The sequence below is a fragment of the Triplophysa rosa genome, linkage group LG16 (genome assembly GCF_024868665.1).
Source record: "Triplophysa rosa linkage group LG16, Trosa_1v2, whole genome shotgun sequence".
Taxonomy (NCBI): domain Eukaryota; kingdom Metazoa; phylum Chordata; class Actinopteri; order Cypriniformes; family Nemacheilidae; genus Triplophysa; species Triplophysa rosa.
In genome coordinates, this window is record NC_079905.1 from 13,529,504 (window position 1) to 13,550,916 (window position 21,413).

The window sequence follows — 21,413 nt, forward strand, 5'->3', positions numbered from 1 at the left end:
TGGGTCACATAATGTGAAACCGCTCCTGTGACAGTCAGAGCAGTTGTCTGTCATCTACTGTGCTTAGCAGAAAGTCTCGGTTAAGCAGCATGTTGTCAGTAAAGAGAGGTCCTGACAGAGCCTACATAAGAGATCTATGCTTACAGAAGTCAGACCCCCGGGGCTCTCACATCGCTCTGCCCTTCACCTTCATATGTCACGAGACCAGGTGTTCACAGGCGCTGGCACTCCTGTGGATACGCTCGTGTGAGTCACTGCACGTACACCGGGAGATAGTCGGCCCTCGGTTACCTCTAACAGAGACCCAACTTCCTAATGAGCTGCTTTTATGAGCTGCTAATGCGCATCCATCACCGTCCATATGCTCCTCAAAGCAACCTCTCTCTCTCCCCCGCCCACACCTCTGCAACACAGCTGCATTTATTTTACCCCTCTCTCATGCATTTTGATACCAATTCTGTTCATTCGTAGCGAACCTGTGTACCGGGTAAAAGCCTGGTGCGTTTTTCAAGTGTCCCCATCTTTTTCATTTTTATGTGCACTGAACATGTCTTTCGCGTTGCTTTTATGAAATAAAAGCAAAAAAAAAGATATGAAATTAAAATAATTATATTATTTTAGGAAAATAAATATGAAAAAGCTTTCCTGTAACTCAGTGGTTAGAGCATGGCGCTAGCAACGCCAATGTCATGGGTTCGATCCCAGGGGATTGCACATACTCAGATACAACGTATAGTCACTTTGGATAATAGCGTCTGCCAAATGCGAATGTAAATCATTTGTCCTTATTACAGGCTTCCATGTAGCTTACAGTAACTTACAGTAAAAGGAACAGTTCACCCCAAAAACAAAAAGTTCTGTCTTCGTATACCCTCAAGTTGTTCCAAATAAAATCTGTATAAATGTCTTTGTTCTGATGAACGCAGAGAAAGATATTTGGAAGAATGCTTGTAACCAAACAGTTCTTGGCCACCATTGACTACCGTAGTGAGAAAAATTGCTTTACAAATGTCTTTGTTCTGTTGAACACAAAAGAAGATATTTGGAAGAATGTATGAAAGCAAACAGTTCTGGGGCACTATTGACTACCATTGTCATTTGTCCTACTATGGTAGTCAATGGGGTCCAAGAACTGTTTGGTTACAAGCATTCTTCCAAATATCTTTCTCTGTGTTCATCAGAACAAAGACATTCATAGAGATTTGGAACAACTCGAGGGTGAGTAAATGATGACAGAATTTTTTATTTTTTGGTGAACTGTCCCTTTAAGTCTAAAAAAGTCTGACCACTGTCCTAAGCAACCAGTTTCCATGTTCATAACACACTGTGCTCTCTTCTCAAGGTTCGCTAAAGTCCGTGAACTGAATCTGAACCTCATTTTTTTCACTTTCCAAATGTATAGAGGTTGCACAGCACAATGGAATATTTTATTCAAATAAGCCTCTGCGCACATTTCTCTTCTAAATGAGGAGCAACACGCCGTGCGCGCTTTCTCGGGTGCATTCTCCCCGTAGCCGTAGTTTCCCGATCCTTTGATATTAATCAGACGGAAGTGACCATACATTGTTCTCTGTGATTAAGGACAGCATAGTTCCCTTTCAAATTCCAATATCGCTTTCTTTCTCTCTTTCACCTCCGCGTTGCGAGCGCGCTGAGCCGACCTAAGCAGAAACAGAAGCGCTTAGCCAGCCGTATCTGAGCTGACTGTACGTGTTATCAACTACGTCCCTAGGCTCACCTAGACATGCATTAGAGATCACGTAAAATATGCAGGAATTACACAAAAACAATAGTTAAAATAAGGAAAAAAATACTCATTTTTAATAACCAGAGCTGATATGTCAGTATATAAAAAATGATATTTTGAAGCTATTGGGAGTGTGTTGATATATGAAAGCCGTTATTCCTCAGCTTTGCTCATAGTTTGTGCTGCTCGGTCGCCGAGTCCATTTCATCTAAGTGAAGAACGGGAAATGACATACCTAAAAGAATAACATATTCTTTCACTGTCTCTGAAGTATCTGCGTTCTCCAGATGTGTCTGGTTTCTCAAGGTTCTGCTCCATTAAAGGAAACCGTAGAAATTCCAAATGTTGCATGACAATATAGACACTCATAACCTGCTGCCCCATTTCTATGCGCCTCCAGCTGTTTTCAGATGTATCTATTTCTAGTATGTAGTTCTAGAGTAAAAAGAGACCAACTTAATCCGCCTAAAGAAACCAGAAAACGTTTTACTTCCAACAGGGTACTAAATAAGAAATTTTAAGTAGAAAAACAAAGATTGCATTCATGAAGAACAATATAAAGGGCATGAAATATTTATTAGAATTCAATAGAATTCCCTATTCGCAGGTTTACCATGAACCTGCTACTATGAGCCCATTTCTCCAGCATTCATTTAACCCCACTAACCAAAACCAAGTGGGAATCAAGAACAGTAATGATGTGAGTTTACAGTCTACAGGCTCACCTGTCAGGCGTCCTCCTTTTGCCGTTCTCATTAACGTCCATCAAGAGTTCAGACGAGTCGACAGGTGAGGTGGTGCTGGTGTCCAGCAGGAGCTGCTCGTGTTGGGCGAGATACTGAGCCGGGTTCTGCTTGGCAAGTCGTGCACAGTGCATCAGCTCCCTCTGCAGTAGCGGCAGGTTGGCCTGTAGGGGGAGATAACGGTCAGACATAGAGTCTAACCACAAACCGGTCCAAACCTCTAAAGAGTGTGTTTTGTTTACTCATTATTATCATTACAGGTACATTCTCCTGAAATAAAGACACTCTTTGCGCAGTTTCAAGCAGCACTCTATTGTGACCCGAAACATGCATTAGTGCCCCGGGCCCTTGATATGAGCAATCACGGTCAACGTGGAAAGTGACATCTTCAAAGCATATGGTTCGGGGGTGTGCAACGTTCGCTCTCTTTCTCTGGCTCATTTCCTCCGCGTCTCAGCCATGATTACTAGCTGGCTTGGCTTTCTCCGAAAGCACTCGGAGGCCTCTGCACTTCAAAGACGCGGCGAGGAGCGTTTTCACGGCAGATGAAAGGTTTCTCTCAATCCTCATCTAGCGCCGGGCGCGGCATCTAAACAGCAAAAGGTGTTAGTGGAGGATGACGCCTATTTTGTCTCTTTGTGCTTTTCTGTCTTGGTTTCTTTGTTTTCTTTCTTTCGCTCTGGCCTGTGACTCTGATCTAAGACTATAATCAGATGTGTTTTCAGCTCTGGAATATTCTTCAGCGCTCTCCCACAGTGTGCCATTACAGCGATTTCATGTCTAAAATTAGGACGGGTGCGTTGATCGAATATTGAACAAAAGCGTGGAACGAAACGTTCTGCTGCTGGTTGTGACGCAGATAAAAAACGTAATTATTTTTTTACAAATTTATTTTTGATAGTTGGAATGTTAAAAAATGACGTCCTGGTTTCCAGCTGTATGAGATAATGGTCTGGTGCTAGTTTACCACGATAATGACCAAGGGGCAATGAAATTGCTTTGACCCTCAGTGATCTCAGAATTGCATTAAATGAAGGTCCTCATAGTTAGTGACAGTTCACGTCGTGACTGCTCACGCCTTGAATAATGCATTTCAAGATGATTAACACAAAAAACTTATTCACTGAACTGTAAAAGTCAAAGCAAAGTCAAATGATCCAATGTACACGATGTACAACTTTGTAAAGACGGTTTCAGCAGCTACAACATAAATAAACGTTATGCGTCCCAAACGTAACTTCCGGTAGACCTCCACAAAGAATCAATAACCGTCAAGTAGGTTTAATGAAATAAATACAATTAATATACAAAAAATATAATGTTAAAATGTAATAATATGTAATAATATGTATATGTAATAATGTTAATATAAAAATAAATAAAAAATAAATTGTTTTATTATAACCAAACACTGACTATAAAGTGCACAATTACTCTGACATTAAAAACAGTAGTATACAGTATAGTATACAGTATATAGTAGTATAGGCCTATAGTAACCTTGTTCAAACATGTTTTATACTTAAAACTATTCGTACACAAACTGAAAGCAACAATTTATGCAAAAATGGTTTTACGAACAATTGACACCAAATTTTTTTGAGTGATTCATAACGGATTGGAAACCCAATGTTTTTATGATGCAACACCATAAACACAATTCTGTATTTACTTTAATAGGTATATAAACGCTTGCAGTGATTTGACAACTGAACAAAGCGGTTGGTTTTGTTAGGTCAGGAGTGTGTACTCCAGCCCTCTGCTCCTGTGTGGTCCATTATACACAGCTAGCTGGAAACTAGCATATCAAACACAAGCCGCGGAGCAGTTTGCCACGTATATGTAATCCTCACTTCCTCTGTACTGCTAGCATGTGGTGAAGCGCCGACTCTGTCACGCTGAGTACGTCTCTGAGCAATGAGCCGCGGAGCCGCAGAGGAACACATGTGCTTACGGGCTTTATGGAGCCTGCTAAACGAAACATCGCCTAAATATTCTGAATTTATCCGACGATCCATTTAGAGAAATGGTAAACAAAAGCCATCAACATAAAAAGGCCGTCATCTGGCGTTGAGTCCGGATTACATCATTAGCGTGATGCTCGCTGCCCTTCCTGTAAATGCTTCCCCGCAAACCCGGCTCTGACGGGAGGGTCACTAGACGACATTAGCCTAATGAAAAAATGCTGCTAATGCACATTGTTGCAGCTGCGCTTCTGCGCACTTATAAAAGCCCCTGTTCCCACAGCCATATGGTATTTGTCATTAAAGGCTCCTTTGAGGAAAACCACTAAAATTAGACGAAAGGGAGAGAGGGAGCGAGAAAAAAAACACAAGTTGCATCTTTGATACCACCCCTCCTCACCGGATGATACAGTAACCATATGGCGCGGAGCTGCGAGAGAGAGAGCCGAGGAAGTGTCCCCATACGCTCCTTCGCATCCGTCAGCAGCCGGCGCGAGTCCTAATGGGACCAATTTCTGCAGCAGGACAAGGAGTGGACAAGATGAAATGCCTGCGATCGGCCGTCCGTGAGAACGGGGCCGCGTTTAGGCCACATCAAATGGAGGGACCCCATTCCATCATCTTCTAATGGAGTGAACGACACAGATTTGATCCATCTCCACTGCTCGCTTATTTCATTATTACCGAAAGGAAGATGGAGGGAGGCGAAGCTCGAAGGAATAATGGAGGGTTAGACAAAGAGGGTGGAGAACGGCGAGGCTGGAGTGCAGCGCATAATAGCTGTCACTTATAAGCAGATGAAAATGAATGGCTAACGATTGAGGGTGGACGGATACACCAGTCGCCATATGGATCAAAGCTCGAGAGAATTTAATCTCAAACACGTGTCAAAAATTAAAACATTATATTCGCTCTGCAGGCTGTAATCATTTTCATGTCAAACAAGATAATGTCATATAAAAACATGCCATGTTTAAATATAGTTTCCTTAGTTAAAAGAAAAACAATATGCAGTGTGTATTTATTTAAACAAATTCATTTAAGTGCTCTAACACAAACAGAGACGTTGTGCTAATTATCATAATTTCACATTTAAAATACTTAGCAAAACTAAACCAAACTAAAAAAAACGTCCCAGCGCCCTGATGCTGTTCGGCTCATGAGGCAACCATGTATCCATTTAAACCTCGTCCATGCTGTAGAAGCACGGGATGAAAACATTGAGAACTAATGGGAGAAATATGCACATCTGTGCCTGAGTTGTTTAAATGTCTTCCAGATCGCTTGCGCAATACCTTCAGAAACGGGACGACGAACGGTCGAAGTGGGAAGTTGGTTGCTTCTTGCAGTTTGGAGTGGAATTCCTCAATGGTTAAAGTGGAGTTCTGCGGGGAGAGAGAAAGAGCGGGTGAGCGCGGAGAAAACTCATGAATACATGTGGAAAACATTATGTGATAATATTACTTATTGGAGGCAAAACTATATCCTGCTGGAGATTGAATGATTTGAAGGCTTTAATGGGATGCATATGGACGGCTGTGGTGAAAGGCCACGTATGGGGAAGTTTGATCTAGTGGCTTTTACACGTGCGAACGTTGACCGCATCATCATTGCTCTAGCGATGCACACAAATGCAGGCATAAACACAATCCCAGCATGCGCTGCGAGATTAAACATGGCGTGAAAATAAAAACACGCTTCAAACGAAGCCTGTGAAGATATATGGTTTAAAAAAAGCCCCCCCTGTAAACTCAGAAGTAAAAAAGTAATGACTACATTTACGCATTTGGCAGACGCTTTCATCCAAAGCGACTTACATTGCATTACCCTATACATTTGTTTGTAAGTATGTGCAATCCCCTGGGACCGAACCCATGACCTTGGCGTTGTTAACACCATGCTCTAACCACTGAGCTACAGGAAAGCTAATTTCTATCCCTCCTGCTTCTGCTGTTCCAACAGACTGATAGGACGCTGACACTATTTTCAATTTTCTTGATGTTATTTCCGAGAAAGCTAGCGCGAGGGAAGACAGAAAGGAGAGCGTACATTTGAGAAAAATACACATGCTTTTTTTCCCCCTCATTTCCCAGACCTGAATTTTGTTACATTAGGCTTACATCTGTTCGTCCAGATTGCAGCGGCCTGTTTTGACAGCCAGAAAGCCTCCTGAGCTTTTCTCCGGCATCGGCAGCGCTAATTAAGTGTGTCACTCTTTTCAATAAGGCAGAGTGGGGAGCGAATTAAAAAGAGCCACGGAAGCCAAGGGGACACGAGGAAGCCTCTGCGTGTAGACACAGCAAAAAATAAACAAATGGCCGACGAAAAAAGAGCTTGGGTTTGGAATGGCTAATTAAAGCAGGCCTCCTCTAGCACAGGCAGCTATTTCGCTATTGTTTATAGCATAACTACATATTAACGCAAACAACACTGCATCGCGGGTGATGGCGCACGTCTCGTCTGGTGGATTTGATTGTTTCTACTGTACAGACGTAGCTAGACTTGTGGCTACACGTGTATTCCGTTCAATCTATGGTTGTTGGACAAGCCTTTCTTTTCCAAACAGCTTTTTGATGAAGGCCAAACACGATCCTTTCTGGTGGCAGGAAAGCAAAACAAATCCATTTCTGCAGTCTGTACCAGAAGCGACTTTTCAGCAGACGCAATAATCACAGATCTCCTGGAAAGCCATTCAGGATATATTTGTGCTACACTATATTAGGAAATCCTTCCCTTTCCTGTTGAAATTACAATTTGGCCAACGAATCATGTGCGAATGTACAATTAAAATCAACAAAAATGTCACTGTCAATCTCGCTTACAATGGCATCCGAAATAACACGTTTTGTAATTACGGACTTACCACTAGGCCCAACACCAGCGTCCGCACTCGCTCTCCTATCTCGGGCGAGATGTCGTTGCCGAACTGCTGAAGTGTCGTGAGGAAGCGTTTGAGCTTGCTGAGCTGCCTCGCGCCACAGGCCGGCGGGAGCTGCTGATTGGCCAGCGAGGAGGAAGAGGAAGATGAAGGCCCATTGCTGAAGCCGTTGGGCGGAGATGGAGCTCCGTTGAGCGCAGTGGGAGAGTGACTGGTGCCATTGGTTACTGAAAACAGAAAAATGTCCATTAACCATGATGTGAGAGACAGATCATTGGATTTTTCTCAATACGCCATGAACATCAAGATCAATATACAGGCAAGAACTGGAGCCCCTGTCAAAATGACATCGGCGTTCTCCGCGCAGCTGTGAGCGACAGCGCTTCAACGGGGCTCTCGTGACGGGTCGAACATTTGTTTCGAATCAGCCACGGCAGCTTTGAGAAGGAAGCCGTGCGTTCTTGCTTCCATACATCAGACGTATTAAGTCCAGGGGAGGAGAATATGTGCGGTTGAGCGCCCCCCACGCCACGATGAGAACCATACGTGGCGGAGGGATGCAGCTCGAAATCGACGTCTCTCTAATGAGATTAGGCTGCGTGATAGCCTCGTTTGCCTGGCCTCCCTCCAACGGAACAGAAACAAGATACTTGAGCCGCATCTGGTAACAATTACATGGAGGGGAAATCAAAGCGCTTGCTTTGTTAAACCTTCAAAATGTATAATTAGAGTCTGCCTTTAAAAAGGCTCCGGATTGCTTCAGACCCGGCTTGCTTTTCGTCTTTTTTTTCATAAGCACTAATTGCAGAGTCCGAGCGATCTGTTTTTAGGGACGCAACATCAGCGAGAGAATCGTGTTACTGTTGTTGACAGCGCACCGCCGCTCAATTACGCTGGCATGGGGCTGGGCGGCTGTAGCATGCATTGCTTTGGTCCATTCCAGTGGTCCTCTCAGCTGGCATGTGTCATGCCCGTGATGGCATCAGCCAGAGCGAAACATCTGCAGGTTGGATAGCGTGATGCCTGGCTGAAGACATGAGGCATGGTGACTGTAATGTAATGTAAAGTCATAAACAATGTAATAAACAAGGTTTAATGTACTCACATGCTGTAGGGGTAAAGGAGCTTGTCCGGGGAGCTCCCTGTGTGGTGGGGGGAGGAGGCATGGTGGGCGGAGTTAACCTGGACTGTGTTTTCACATCAGCAGGTGAGTCGGGCATGGTGGAGCGCTTCTCAGTGCGATCTGCAAGAGAAAAAGTGGAACAGTTCTTGTGAGACTAGTGATATCCCAACAGCTGCATCTCTGCCGCACCTGAGCTCCTGTAAGACATACACAATCGTACCTACATACACGGTATGCGCCTTTAGAGAGTTCATACATAGTAACAGCAGTCAAATTCCAGCTGTCATCGGCATTTCCCTACTGATCAAAGACACCAGCGGTGCTCTCATTAAAAATGTTTCATAAACCTGAAGTAACACCACAGAGATATCTTTCGACTTCAACAGACATGTTCTTCTAATGTACCTTTTCTACATCGCCTGAAAAAATTGTGAGTGCCACCATTTTGGGTGGTTACCAGGGTTAACTTCCGGTCTATGTTTGGTTATAATATAACAATTTATTTATATTTATTGTATATTAATTGTATTCAATTAAATTAAAACTACTCAACAGTTATTGATTCTTTGCGGAGGTCTACCAGAGGTTAAGTTTGGGCCACATTAGGGATGCACCGATACTGTATGTAAATTTTGTCCGATAACCGATAATTCTTAAACATTGGAAGCCGAAAACCGATATATGACAACTGCTTCTATTTGAAAACATTCATTGCAGAAAACAAGGTCACCATTAGTTCTCTTTTCCCCCTGAAATATCATGTACCAAGCCTAATTTACACTAGTTAACGATTCTTTAACCTTCAAACTTTTCTGGTATCTTTTTTTATTTAATAAACAAATTATAGAAAAATGTTCTTAATAGCCACATGTCTAACAGGTCTTAAGACAGAAAGCATTCAGACAGCAGTCTGATTCAAACAATATGATTTTGTTCCTATAATTTACACATTTATAAATACTGTATCTACATACTGTACCTACTAGGGGGTGACAATATATCGATATGGCGATGTATCGTCGTCCTTTTCCGTACGATACGAGAATCGATATGCTGCGCAAATATTGTTATTTTAATTCATTTATTAAACAAGACGCTCTTAATATATTTCCAAGCGTTATTACATTATGGCTCTACTGGGTGGCGCTTTACACGCAAATGAGGAAAACATGAACAAACTAGTCAGAGAAAGAGTTTAGGATTGTGTGTAAAATAAAATATGCTCCATGAAGATTTGTGAATGAACGTTAATCTGCTTAGATTTAATGCAAGTTGCTGCACTGAAATGTTTTTTAGGTGTATTTTATTTAAGATGGTTAACACTAAGATGTTCCCAGGTTTAAATAAGTGGCTGTTAAATTTAGAAATGTGCCAGTATACAAATTTTTAAATGTGTTAAATGTTTTAAATGTGTCAGTTTACAAAGATAAGCTTTTAATTGAAGCATTAAGGTCCGGTTTCACAGACAAGGTTTAGCTTAAGCCAGGACTATGCCTTAGTTAAATTAGGATATTTAAGTCTTTTACTAAAATGCCTTAGATAAAAACATTACTGGTGTGCATTTTAATACAAAACAATGGCACTGACATATTTTAAGATATTGCAGCAGGGCAATTTATTTTCAGTAAAGACAACTCAAACTTGCATTTTAGTCTGGGACTAGCCCTAAGCCGTGTCTGTGAAACCTGAAAATTTTTCATTTACTTGGTAATACGTTATTAATTTACGTACTGAAAAAAGTTTGTGGACTTGAATAAAGAGGTAAATGTTGCACTCAACCTTTTCATGGGCATTTTGGTTTCATAGTTGGGAAGATACAGTGATAGAATTGCCGAACAATATATTGCTTACCGTAGTATCACAATATAAGTTACATTATCATGATATTATCGGTATTGTGAGCCATGCATCGTATCGTGAGGTACCCTGTGATTCCCATCCCTAGTACCTACATCAAGTGAGCAGTAAGTGAATGATCACGACAGAAAGATAGTACTGTACTGTATTTTAACTGTGAGCGTGCAGCTGAAGAAGTTTAACCAGAGGAATTGATTTATGATTTATCGGCTATAATATGTCGATAGCCGATACGATAACATTCAAAATGACCATTTATCAGGCGATACCGATATGGCCGATAATTTATTGTGCATCCCTAGCCCACTAGGTGTGTCTACAAACAGACTCAAAGTCTACACACAGCTTTAAATCCCCAACAATAGTAACAGTGATGATTCCCTTGTGCAAACGACCCTATCACACTCATAAAGTCATTATGCAGTTTGTGCATGGCTAACAAGACAATAGCTGATATGAATAGCTGTAAAACATATTTGTAAGGTATCGAATGGCTGCATTTAACATCTATAAGGGAGAGAGAGAGAGAGAGAGGGAGGGAGAGAAGGAGAGAAAGGAAGTTATAAGCCCCTGCTGCTATCTAAGTCAAGGTGACACCAGGACAGCTGTAATCTTAGAAAGTCAGGGTACATGAACCAGACACAGGGCGTCTACTCGCCCTGACACAATGTTCCCACAGCTAGAACAACATGGACGGGTTATTCTGTATGTGTTATTTGTAATAGTTTTAACTACACCACAAATGAGAGTGACATTGCTACTGCAAGCTTGTGACATGGCTTGGATTTTAAAAAGAGGCAGTGACTCCAGCATCAGTGGAGCATCCACTATGAATTTGTAATGTTGTGTGGTGTCATATTTAGGGTTTTGACCCTGCTCTTGACTACTGACCCGATTGTGACCCTCACTGAAGCAATTAGAGAGAAGTGGGCAGATTTCTGCACTAGACCATGTTTGAAGAAATCATTACAGATGAGTGACCTCATACAGACCTGTCCATCTACAACAGTAGCCCATCTACAACCAGACTTAAGACGCAGATCAAGAGATAACAGTAATAAGATGTTGGGTTGACAGCAATAATACACCATATGACAAATACAACATATACATATGACAGAATCTGTGTCTTTAGACAAAGTTTTAAATGACATAAGATCCTTTTACTCAAAAGTGTGCTGCAAATACCAGTAGTTGTTTTTACTTGTGAAGAAACTGTGAGTGGTGAAAGCTATTTTTGACTTGTTTTATTGGCTGCCAGGTGAAAATCTGAACGCTTAGGAACGTAATAGCGCATCTGTATTCAATAAGCCGCATGATTTGAAGCATCATTCATGTCTGTTGGAAAAATGGCGCAGAATGTGCTACACGCCAAATGTAATATGGTAGGAAGCTGAAATCGCCAACCCAACAGCAATGTTAGCCTTAACAAACACGACAAATTGCATCCTTTGTCATGTACACCTGTGGTCTTAAACCCTGTCTGTCTGCCAGAGGGCCAGGTACAGAGACCCCCCAATCTAGAAAACGAGGCGGATTTTGGCCAGGAAAGCACAAAAGATAAAGAGTGTGGGAATTTCAGCTCTGCATGACTCCCGTGGGCACCTCTGTGGCTGTATGTGTGCATGTACCAGATCTCAAACATATGGGTCTGCGAGGGTTTAATCTGACCCAATCCTCTCCGCAATTGATAACAGACTCAAACGGGCAGTTAGCGTCTGCACTACAAAACAAAAGCTCTGAAAATCCTTTTCTCCATTACACAGCCCAACCTGAATTTGGCTGTCTATTCTTTCGGATAAAGAAATGACAAAATAATATTCAGTCTTATTGTGACATATTATGTGACATTTGTTTAGTTATGATTAATTAAGAACAATACAATAATAAAAATTGTCCTTAATTTGTCTTGTTATATCCATTGAAAATGCAATGATAAAAAGGAAAGATCCTCTAAGTGGCGAAAAGGACGAGACTGAGAAACGTAGCTTGATGTAATATTAAAATCTCAGTATGGGGCCAGCTATTACCTTCGAAATGTTAACAGCGTGACAAGTCCAGGCACTATAATTCGCAAGAACCGCAGCGAGAGTCTGAAATGAATAAAATAGCCAAAACCCTAGTGCAATAGCTATTGCAAACCAATATGCCTGTCAGACTGTTATAATTGGAAAATATCACTCACCGATATAAAATGTGAAAAATTATATGAATTGTTCAAGATGGATAAGATTTACAGGACAGACTTTATTTCTCGGAATCAGCCATGGGCGACGTAAAAAGCATCTTGTGATTCTACATGTGTAGTTGGGGATTAACATCATGGGTCAATGTTGGGATTGGACTGGGAATCCGCAAAAGAAACAACCCTGAAGCGTTTAAATCATCCTCTCTTCTTACCTGGCGGACAGAAATGAATGATAAAGTTTAAAGTAAGGCTGTAATCTGGGTACACACAGGCACGCAGGGTTACATGCTAAGATTTTGCCCTCAGGAAACAAGGTGAAATATGAAAAGATGGTGTGAATTTGGAACGTCCTCCATTAGGATCTGTCAGCGCAGATGGACAGCCTTGACAGATCCATTATGCTTTATGGTCCTTTCACTACTTACAGCTGTAATATTACATAGCAGACAACTTAAAAGCATTGCATTTCCACACTGCGCGACATCCTGCGTTTGAGTGAAATAATAATCACCATAATACATCTAGCGGGATGAATGAATTTCACAGGAAATAAAATCAACGGCTGTTAAAACCCAATGCAAAGAAAAGAAAGATAAATGTACAGATGCAATTGTTCTCTACCTTTTATGTTGCAAATTTTACTTTATTTCTGTTAGACTTGCGTAAGAGTGTAAGTATAAAAAGCAGATATTACATATAAGGTAGGCTATGCAGAGTACGGTACACTCTGTCAAAATTTCAACAATTTTATTTTCTATAAGCCGAGGAAAAAGGATCACCAATAAAATTACATCGTACAAGGGCATAAAACCCAGCAGACTGTGCAGATATGTAGCAAAATGCATAACTCAATCCAAATGTGTTTCCACCTGCAGAAAACGGGAACATTTAGCATTTTAAACAGGCTCAAAAACATATCAGAGTGCAAATTTATCCCGCCCTGATTTCATAGTTAATCAGCAGAGTTAACGCACGGAGTGCATTTGTTCGGCGGTTACCTTGCCTTTCAAAACGCGAAATTGGCGGACGAGCGGTGCAGATGAATATTAGGCGGGCCACCACAGATATTGATGCAGCAAGAGATTTAATGTGGCTCCCAGGAAGGACGATGAAGTGCTTTCCATTTTCCTGCTCGGCAAGGTCTTTTATTGCTTTTCAAAAGAGCTCTCGAGTAATATGGATCGCCATTAAACGGCACGCCAAACTGAGCATTAGAAAGCACCGACTCGCTCATCTTCACTCCACGCCTGGTCATTTTTCATGACCTGACAGTGGCAGTGAATATCTTGCCAGGATGTGACTGGCTCTCCCTATATCATTCACCTTATATCTCTTTACTCGTATCTCATGCATGCACAGAAGTCAAGCACTAATTTTTCACAATATTTTTAGATCACAATTACAAACCAGAAGCATGACTGGTGTATTATTGAATCACACTTGCATTAATTTGTGTCAAAAACTACAAAAGATGAGAACAATTATTAGACACCACCTTATTTAAGATACAAAACGAACATTATATAGAACACTGTTAGAAACACCTCAACAACATGCCTTGTGCTCAATGGTCAGGTCTTTTTTTAAATAAATGTATTTTTTAAGGCTGTTCAATGATTAAACGTGATTATTCGCATCCAGAATAAAAGTTTGTGTTTATATATTATATGTATGTGCATATTAATTTTGTATTTATAAACACATACATATACTGTATATATATAAATATACAGTATACAGTATATAAGAAATATTTGCACGTATATTAATATTTACATATCATTTTAACTATATATAAATTCATTTTTAGAATTTTTAAATATTTGCTCTCTTCCTTTCACAAGAGCATCCTGGATTAAACCTTTACCTCTGCTAACACGACCTGAAGAATCTATAATTGTCTGTCTTGTCCATATCTGTTTGCCTCACACGGCCTGGCTTACATCTCCGTTACATCACTCACTGCACAGGCCGATCTGCTCATTTCAGGGTGGTTAAAATAAGCATCTATATACACATGCCGCACGCGAGGAAAATAAGGTCACGAATAATCTCGTTCATTTTCTCGTTGCGTATTAGATTCCCCGCAGGATGTTTTTCAAGCAGCTCTCCCCACATGCAAATGCGCTGTGAATTTAATATCTGGATCACGGTGGTGCATCTTAGCTTTTGTGTCATTGTGAGATTGCGAAGCTGAAACTAGATTCATCTTCCCACACAGCAGATAGAGTTGCTTATTGACTTAGCGAGTTAGTTTAGAAGCTTTGTGGAATCTAATCTGCTGTGATGATTCAGCCTTATATCAAACTATTTCCGTAACGCCTGTCGTAACGCAGAAAATCATCAGTTATGCGTTTGCAGGAAGTTCAGAGATAGTTCCTCTACCGGAAAATGCTTTAGGGTGAAAAAAGCCGTGCCTGCTAACGTAAGGCATGACGTGCCAAAGCTGCAGAAAGCCGAGCATGGTAATGCCAAAGAGATGGCCTGCTTTAAGGTGGCCGTGAATCCTCGCGCTCATCAGACTGGGGTCACGAGGTGAAGATAGAGAGCACCTTTTACCAAAGAAGTCTCACGGGACAGATAAAAAGAGATGACGAGAGTGGCATTACAACCAGATGCTGCGCTTCAGAGCTGCTGTGTATTAAGGATGAAGAAGTTATGAGAGAGAGAGAGCACATTGACTTCTCGGATGATTGGAATTCATATGCTGCCTCAGGTACCCGAGAGTGAGGGTGAACTGGGGGAGAGCGTTGTAGCGGTATGAATACATTATGAACTTGCGCACGCCGATGCACTGTGCAATCATCTTTGCCAGATGGAACGGTGCGGGAGCTTGGCCCATCAAACCCCGCCCGCTTGTCAGGGAAGATGTATGGATACCCCCACCCTCCTGAAACTCATTCCCTACACTTATTCTGCTCATTCTGCCCACAACAAAGCCCATCCCTCTGGACATCTATCTTACATTCCGTCTCAATTCTCCCTCTCCGAGCCCTCTGTTTCCGACGCCTCTCCCCAGGCGCGGTTGTTTCTCAAGGCCCACTTGGTCGGCGCTAGGTGGTGTGTGCCAACGTTCCATTCCATCCCATCAAATGACTCGCACTGAAGGGACCTGCATCAGTCTGTGCTTACTCAAGAGTTAACACGCACCCGCCTGTCCACCAAGCGACGTAGAGCGTAGCAACCCGTGCACACCGAGATTTCCGTCAGCTCTTTCTTCACCGTGCCCAACTGAGATGTTATTCTTAGATTACAACAGCCTAGTGAATCATTCCCCCTCTTAAATGTACCTGTAAATGGCATTATCGGTTAGCAACAGCAGTAACATTTAACAGAGAGCCATTTTACACTATAGCTTGAGCTTCCCACTTTGATGACAGTCGTACCGGCTTAAGTGGACACTGACGAGTGGGCACTGTTAGTTTTACAGTTTGGCCATAATGTGGTAGAACGTGTTCCCAATGTGGGCACACAGAACGCTTCTGCAGTAAATAGAAAAGCCCAGGAGCCATCTGCTGATCCGTTTCAAAATATGGTCTTGCGTCAAGAAAAAAAGGAGGGCTGACCAATAAAACAGATGCAGTGTATAAGAGTGGAAGTCACTCTTTTTTCCGTCCTCTTCTTCAAAACAGATTTATCTTAACGTCTGTTTTAACCATCTGTTGAAATAAGACCCCATTGGCACGAAGCACAGAGGAAGAAAACAAGTGTAGAAGAACAATAAAAGTGATTCACGCCGTCGTTGCGCATCCGTTGAAATCACAGAGATTTGTGCCGTATCTCGTTGCCAGATGGGAAAAACCAAGGAAAATAATAAAAATCCTCGAAGGCTGTGAGAGTGCAGGACCTCACAGGGAATCTCACGTAGATCAAAAATAACAATAAAAACACTACTGTATCAAGTACAAACAGACATAGAAAGAACAATAAATTACACCACAACTGCAATTTCCAGCCTCTTTTAAACAAACAGTAAATAATTATTTACTAACTTCTCATCTAGAGAGGCAGAATTAGAGCATTTTTCAATAAAAGGCCTTTCATACTGAGATTAGTGCTCTCGAACACTAGTATGAAGCTCGTCCAACTCTCAAGTCAATGACTCACTCAGCTTCCTGGCATGAGCAGATGCCAGCTGAAAAGTGGGGAGAAAGAGAGCGAGAAACAGAGCAAGGCGGCACATGCAATATGGCTCAGCACCTAGACACATGGCTTTAACTGGCTATCCACCAGCGCTGCTGTGTTTTTCACTGTGTCCCTCATTAGCAGCGTGTAGGTTAAAGTCATGCGTCCTCGTGGGATTTGCGCTCGGTCCATGAGAAACACTCTGTCATTGAATAAAGTTTGTTTGGTGAAAACAACTTCACATAAACAGAATGTTACATAGAACAAGGAGCCTTTCAGAGCTGGAAATACGCAATAACAGATTTATCGCATAAAATTTGCGGTTTTTATATATTTTTTGTCAACTGACTGCTGTTTCTCCAAAAATGCCTAAGGAAATAAAAGCAGACACAGATGAGAGAATTGTTGCATAGCTTTGTTAACTTGCACTTGGGAATAAATATTTAGAACTTAAGCACTAACCAGAGTGAAGGCAAAGAACCTATGGTAGATGCTTCATCAATATCCATTCAGCTCCTGTCCTCTCCTGCAGCACAAGCAGACTACAATTACCTCTACACACTGCTCATTGCCCTCAGCACCACTCGAACCTGCAAATTAGATCCCTTTATCCACTTATTCACTTCATTCATTTCAGCCACTTATTCTCATTGCTGCGGCACCTACGAATGGACGTCTCTCCGCGCTTGGCAACAATCGCACAGCCAAGCTTCTGATGCTAGAGTCGAGCCCACAGCGATGGATGCCAAATAAATCTTCGACAGATAATCAACAAAACGCTATTTTACTAGACAAAAAAATGTGAGCTAATAATATATTGCTCTCGCTCACTGAAAACACGGCTACGTGATAAAAGAATAACTGACAGGAACTCGAGGGGAAGGGGGTGGGTTTGAGAAAAAAAAAGAAAAAGCCGGCGGCAGAATGGCGGTTTATTTCTGCTGGGACCTCTGTCTGCAAGTGTTTTGAAAATATCACATGACAGAAGCCATGTGTTCAAAATTAGAGCGAGTTAAGTCTGCTGCGCAGAAAAATATGTCGACAATTTATGAAACGCAGTCCTGGATGGAGAATTGCTAAGTAGAACCAGATTCCGAAAACAACAACCCCCCTTCCCAATTACCGTACACACACAAAAAATCTCTCTCTCTACTTGCGTCTCTCTTCCTCTCTCTCCCTCCGCAAGACCATAAAAATGGTTTGAGTCACATCTGGCAGGCAGGAGACGCAAGAGACGGTGGTGGATGACCCAACGTCAGGGCACTTCCACCCTGAGCGCTTTCTCTGTGTGTGTGTGTGTGTGTGCATGACTGTGGTACTGGCCACAGTTTGCTAATGGCTTTCAGTACAAGGAACTAAGGCGTAGCTCCAGGCAATTCCTGCGCCCTTAACCGATTGGCTGCCATCACTGAGTGGCTCCTTAATGACTAAATACACTCTGGAGAGGCTGTCTTCAATGCGTAAACTTGGGTCAAAAGGTTTCCATACTACCCAAGAGAACAAGCTTATAATGTTACAGTAGCATAACCCGCAAGCAAAATACTGAGAACCAACATGAAACGTATTGTGAATAAACAAGAAAGCCTGCACCATTATCTCATTACAGTAGTATAACCCGCAGGCAGAATACTGCTAATGGAAAAAGTGCACTACAAATGTATCGTACGAAAACACTCAAGCGAAAGTGTCGAGAGGCTTGTTTCCATACCGTCCAAGATAACCACCCTTACAGTAGCGTAACATCAAAGCAAACTATCGCGAAAAGCATGTTAGAATGGTATAGTACAAAAACAATCTCCCTAACACAAAAGCTACAAAACAACAGGCAGAGAGGAAGGAGCCAAGCTCTGCTCAGCATCGAGAGCTTCAGTCCCTGCCACAGATGGACGGCACTGTGTTTGGCATGCTGCCAGCAAGTGAACAGATTGTCCGTGGCGGCGGCCTGGAGGAACGGTAGCTCCAGTGCAGATGGGTGTCCGAAATAACCCAGTGTCAGTTCTGCTCAAGTGTCCCTGACCTGGCACACACGCCTGCTTACAGTTGCTTCCTCCAGAGCTTCCCAGAACAACTCTACACATGCACACTCAATTCATAAACGCAAGTTTTATATGAAGGCCAACTTTGACAAATACATTTTAAGTGTCGTGATGAAAAAAACATTATTGTAAAGGCAATGACTTAAATTTATAAGATAAGGAGCACAATGGGGTGTAACAATAAATCAATATCGATCGATTATATTTCTACGATACGATGCATTGATGCCACACTTAAAATATCGATGTAAGGTATCTTTATTTTGACACTCTCCAGGTCCTCATTCTCCCTGTCACGTCCATCTAAGTGTATTTTTTGTTGTTGTAAAGGCCCACCAATTTTCAAATAGTTTAACGTTAATTTTATTAACGTTAAATTGCATTTGAGAGTTATTAAAAATGTAACTGCTTATGTAAACTAGGGAAGTAATGTCAAAATATCAATAAATTAGTTCAATTGAAGCGTATCGCAGAAATTTCCAAAGGTATCGGCAAATATCGCATCGCCGGCGGAGAAAACCAATACTGTATTGTACCGTTATGATGAATTGTCCGATTTACACCCCTAAAGCCCAAATGTAGAAATATAATCAAATATAAACCATCCGTAGCTCATCTTGTAGAGCGCATATGCCAAGGTCATGAGTTTGTTTCCTCTGGAACATTCATAAAACTTGAATGCCACATATAAGTATAGCTCAACTAGTCGAGCAACTTTAAATGCATTGTAATTTGCTTTAGATAAATGCATAATTGTAAATGCAAGTTGCTTTGTAAAAAAGCGATAGCCACACCATGTAAAATGTCAAGTAAATGCTCAAACACAAAGTTCCGTCATTTAAACACCCCTGAAGCTGCAACAGACACCACAGTAACACTGTTACACTTTTAGGTTTCAGCAGAAAACAACAGAGAAATCGAGGGTATAGAGAGAAGGAGACAGAGAGGTGGGCACCAGACGGGTTGGCTGGCAGAGAGACAGTGGCCATGGCACACAGGAGAGCAGCAGTGCCAACAGAGCTTGTCTCAAAACACCATCTGTGAAGAGCAGCACTGAGATCTCCCTGCAGCCTGCATGCACGCAGCACGCCAGCTGCCCTCTGCAACTGTCCTCTCTTATTTTCTTCTCTTTCAGTCTGCTTCACTCCCATGCTCCTGTACTGTTTTTCCTCTGTTTTTCTAACAGATCTCTGATCTCTCTGTATAAGCCTATTTTGATTTATCTGTCTGTATAAACTACCTGGCAGGTAGACAAGTGGAGGTACCATTTTTGTCTAGCCATCAGAAAGAGGCCTCAGCTGTACTTTCTGCACTGTACACCCAGATCCCCCATAACTTGGCGTAGATATATTTTCTGTACAAATTTGGAGTGAAATTCTGCAGAATGGGTTGAATAGAGCTGAGAGTACGTCACATTTATTCGTAGCTGAATGCACATCCAAAATATTTCATGAGCATGCAAGAGATACATAGGATTAACTGGATGTTTAATTCTACATCAGCACCAAAAATGTTTTATCCCGGCATGCACGTAACTCATCAATTCATAAAAAAAAGTAAATGTGAAAAGAAATGTGCACACGCAGAATGAACAGCAGCACAGACACACACATTAAAAGCTTGCTCATCTCACCTGGCATCATGGACGACGAGAATCGAAGGTAATCTTTTTATTTCTGTCAGTTTCCCTGTAATCTTTGCGTCTTGAACTGCTCGGTTAGGAGCACGGGGTGACATGGGAACCCTGCTGCCGATACGCGGGGTCCGAGTGGGAGAATCAAGCTGCCTGTCCGCCTGCTTTCAGAGTCTGGGAGGACAGATGGAGACCTGCCTCTCGCTCTGCTTCCAGGGATGCCCTGCACTAACACGGCACGTGTGGCCGCTGCGGCCTCGCGCTATCCTGCATACGCTCACTCCCTGAGCCTTCGGACTGAGACAATGACAGCTAGAGCAGACGCAAACACACGCTCTCCGCCTCCTCCGCTGACCCCTCCCAGCTGACGTGAGGCAGCCACACAAAACTACTACGCTTGAGAGAGAGAGAGCGAGTGAAAGAGGTAGGTAGGTAGGTAGGTAGGTAGGTAGGTAGGTAGGTAGGTAGGTAGGTAGGTAGGTAGATAGATAGATAGATAGATAGATAGATAGATAGATAGATAGATAGATAGATAGATAGATAGATAGATAGATAGATAGATAGATAGATAGATAGATAGATAGGTGGATGGATGAATGGATGGATGAATGGATAGATATGGATGGATGGATAGATCTAGAGGAAATATCTTCCTTTCCACTCATATGCTCTGAATTAAGAGCGGTCTTGAAAAAACAACCCACTTATGGTCAGCCGGCCAATCTGTGTTCACACACATCTGCTTCTGCTTAACCAGATTTAGTTCATACTTCCCTACTACATTTAGATGAAATGAGAAAATGTAGATCTGAGGCAAACAGCGTTTTGCTCATGCTCAAGATCTCCCGATTGAGCCAACAGTTTCTCGAATTTATCAATCAAAAAATCACGTTTTCAGGACGTTTTCCATTCAAAACAACGGCACGCGCGCCCCTGCCTGCATCCATCAGCCCCTCCATTCTCTTTCTGCAAACAGCGGCGAGAACAACCTCATTAAACACAAGAAAAATCAATTTGGAGAGTCCAAACAAAGGCACGATCTGCCTCCGCTGCTCTGCTATAAGTCTCTTAAGCACCCCCTCGCACCCCACTCGTTTCTTTTCTGCTCCCTTTCTCCGA

The 21,413-nt window shown here is 42.2% G+C and overlaps 1 protein-coding gene across 4 annotated transcripts in view; it reads right to left on the bottom strand.

Annotated features, from left to right (window-relative positions):
• The window catches only part of runx1t1 (RUNX1 partner transcriptional co-repressor 1), a 50,477-nt gene that overhangs the window by 11,543 nt on the left and 17,521 nt on the right, over window positions 1-21,413 (bottom strand). For 2 of the 4 annotated variants that reach the window (XM_057354616.1, XM_057354615.1), the window contains exons 2-5: window positions 8,438-8,575; window positions 7,318-7,559; window positions 5,750-5,839; window positions 2,473-2,654 (exon numbers count right to left, since the gene is read on the bottom strand). In XM_057354616.1, coding sequence (XP_057210599.1) covers window positions 2,473-2,654; window positions 5,750-5,839; window positions 7,318-7,559; window positions 8,438-8,575 — 652 coding nt within the window. Of the gene's footprint in view, window positions 1-2,472; window positions 2,655-5,749; window positions 5,840-7,317; window positions 7,560-8,437; window positions 8,576-17,087; window positions 17,219-20,294; window positions 20,629-21,413 lie in introns of those variants that run through there. The other 2 variants (XM_057354618.1, XM_057354619.1) reach the window with 2 other exon arrangements.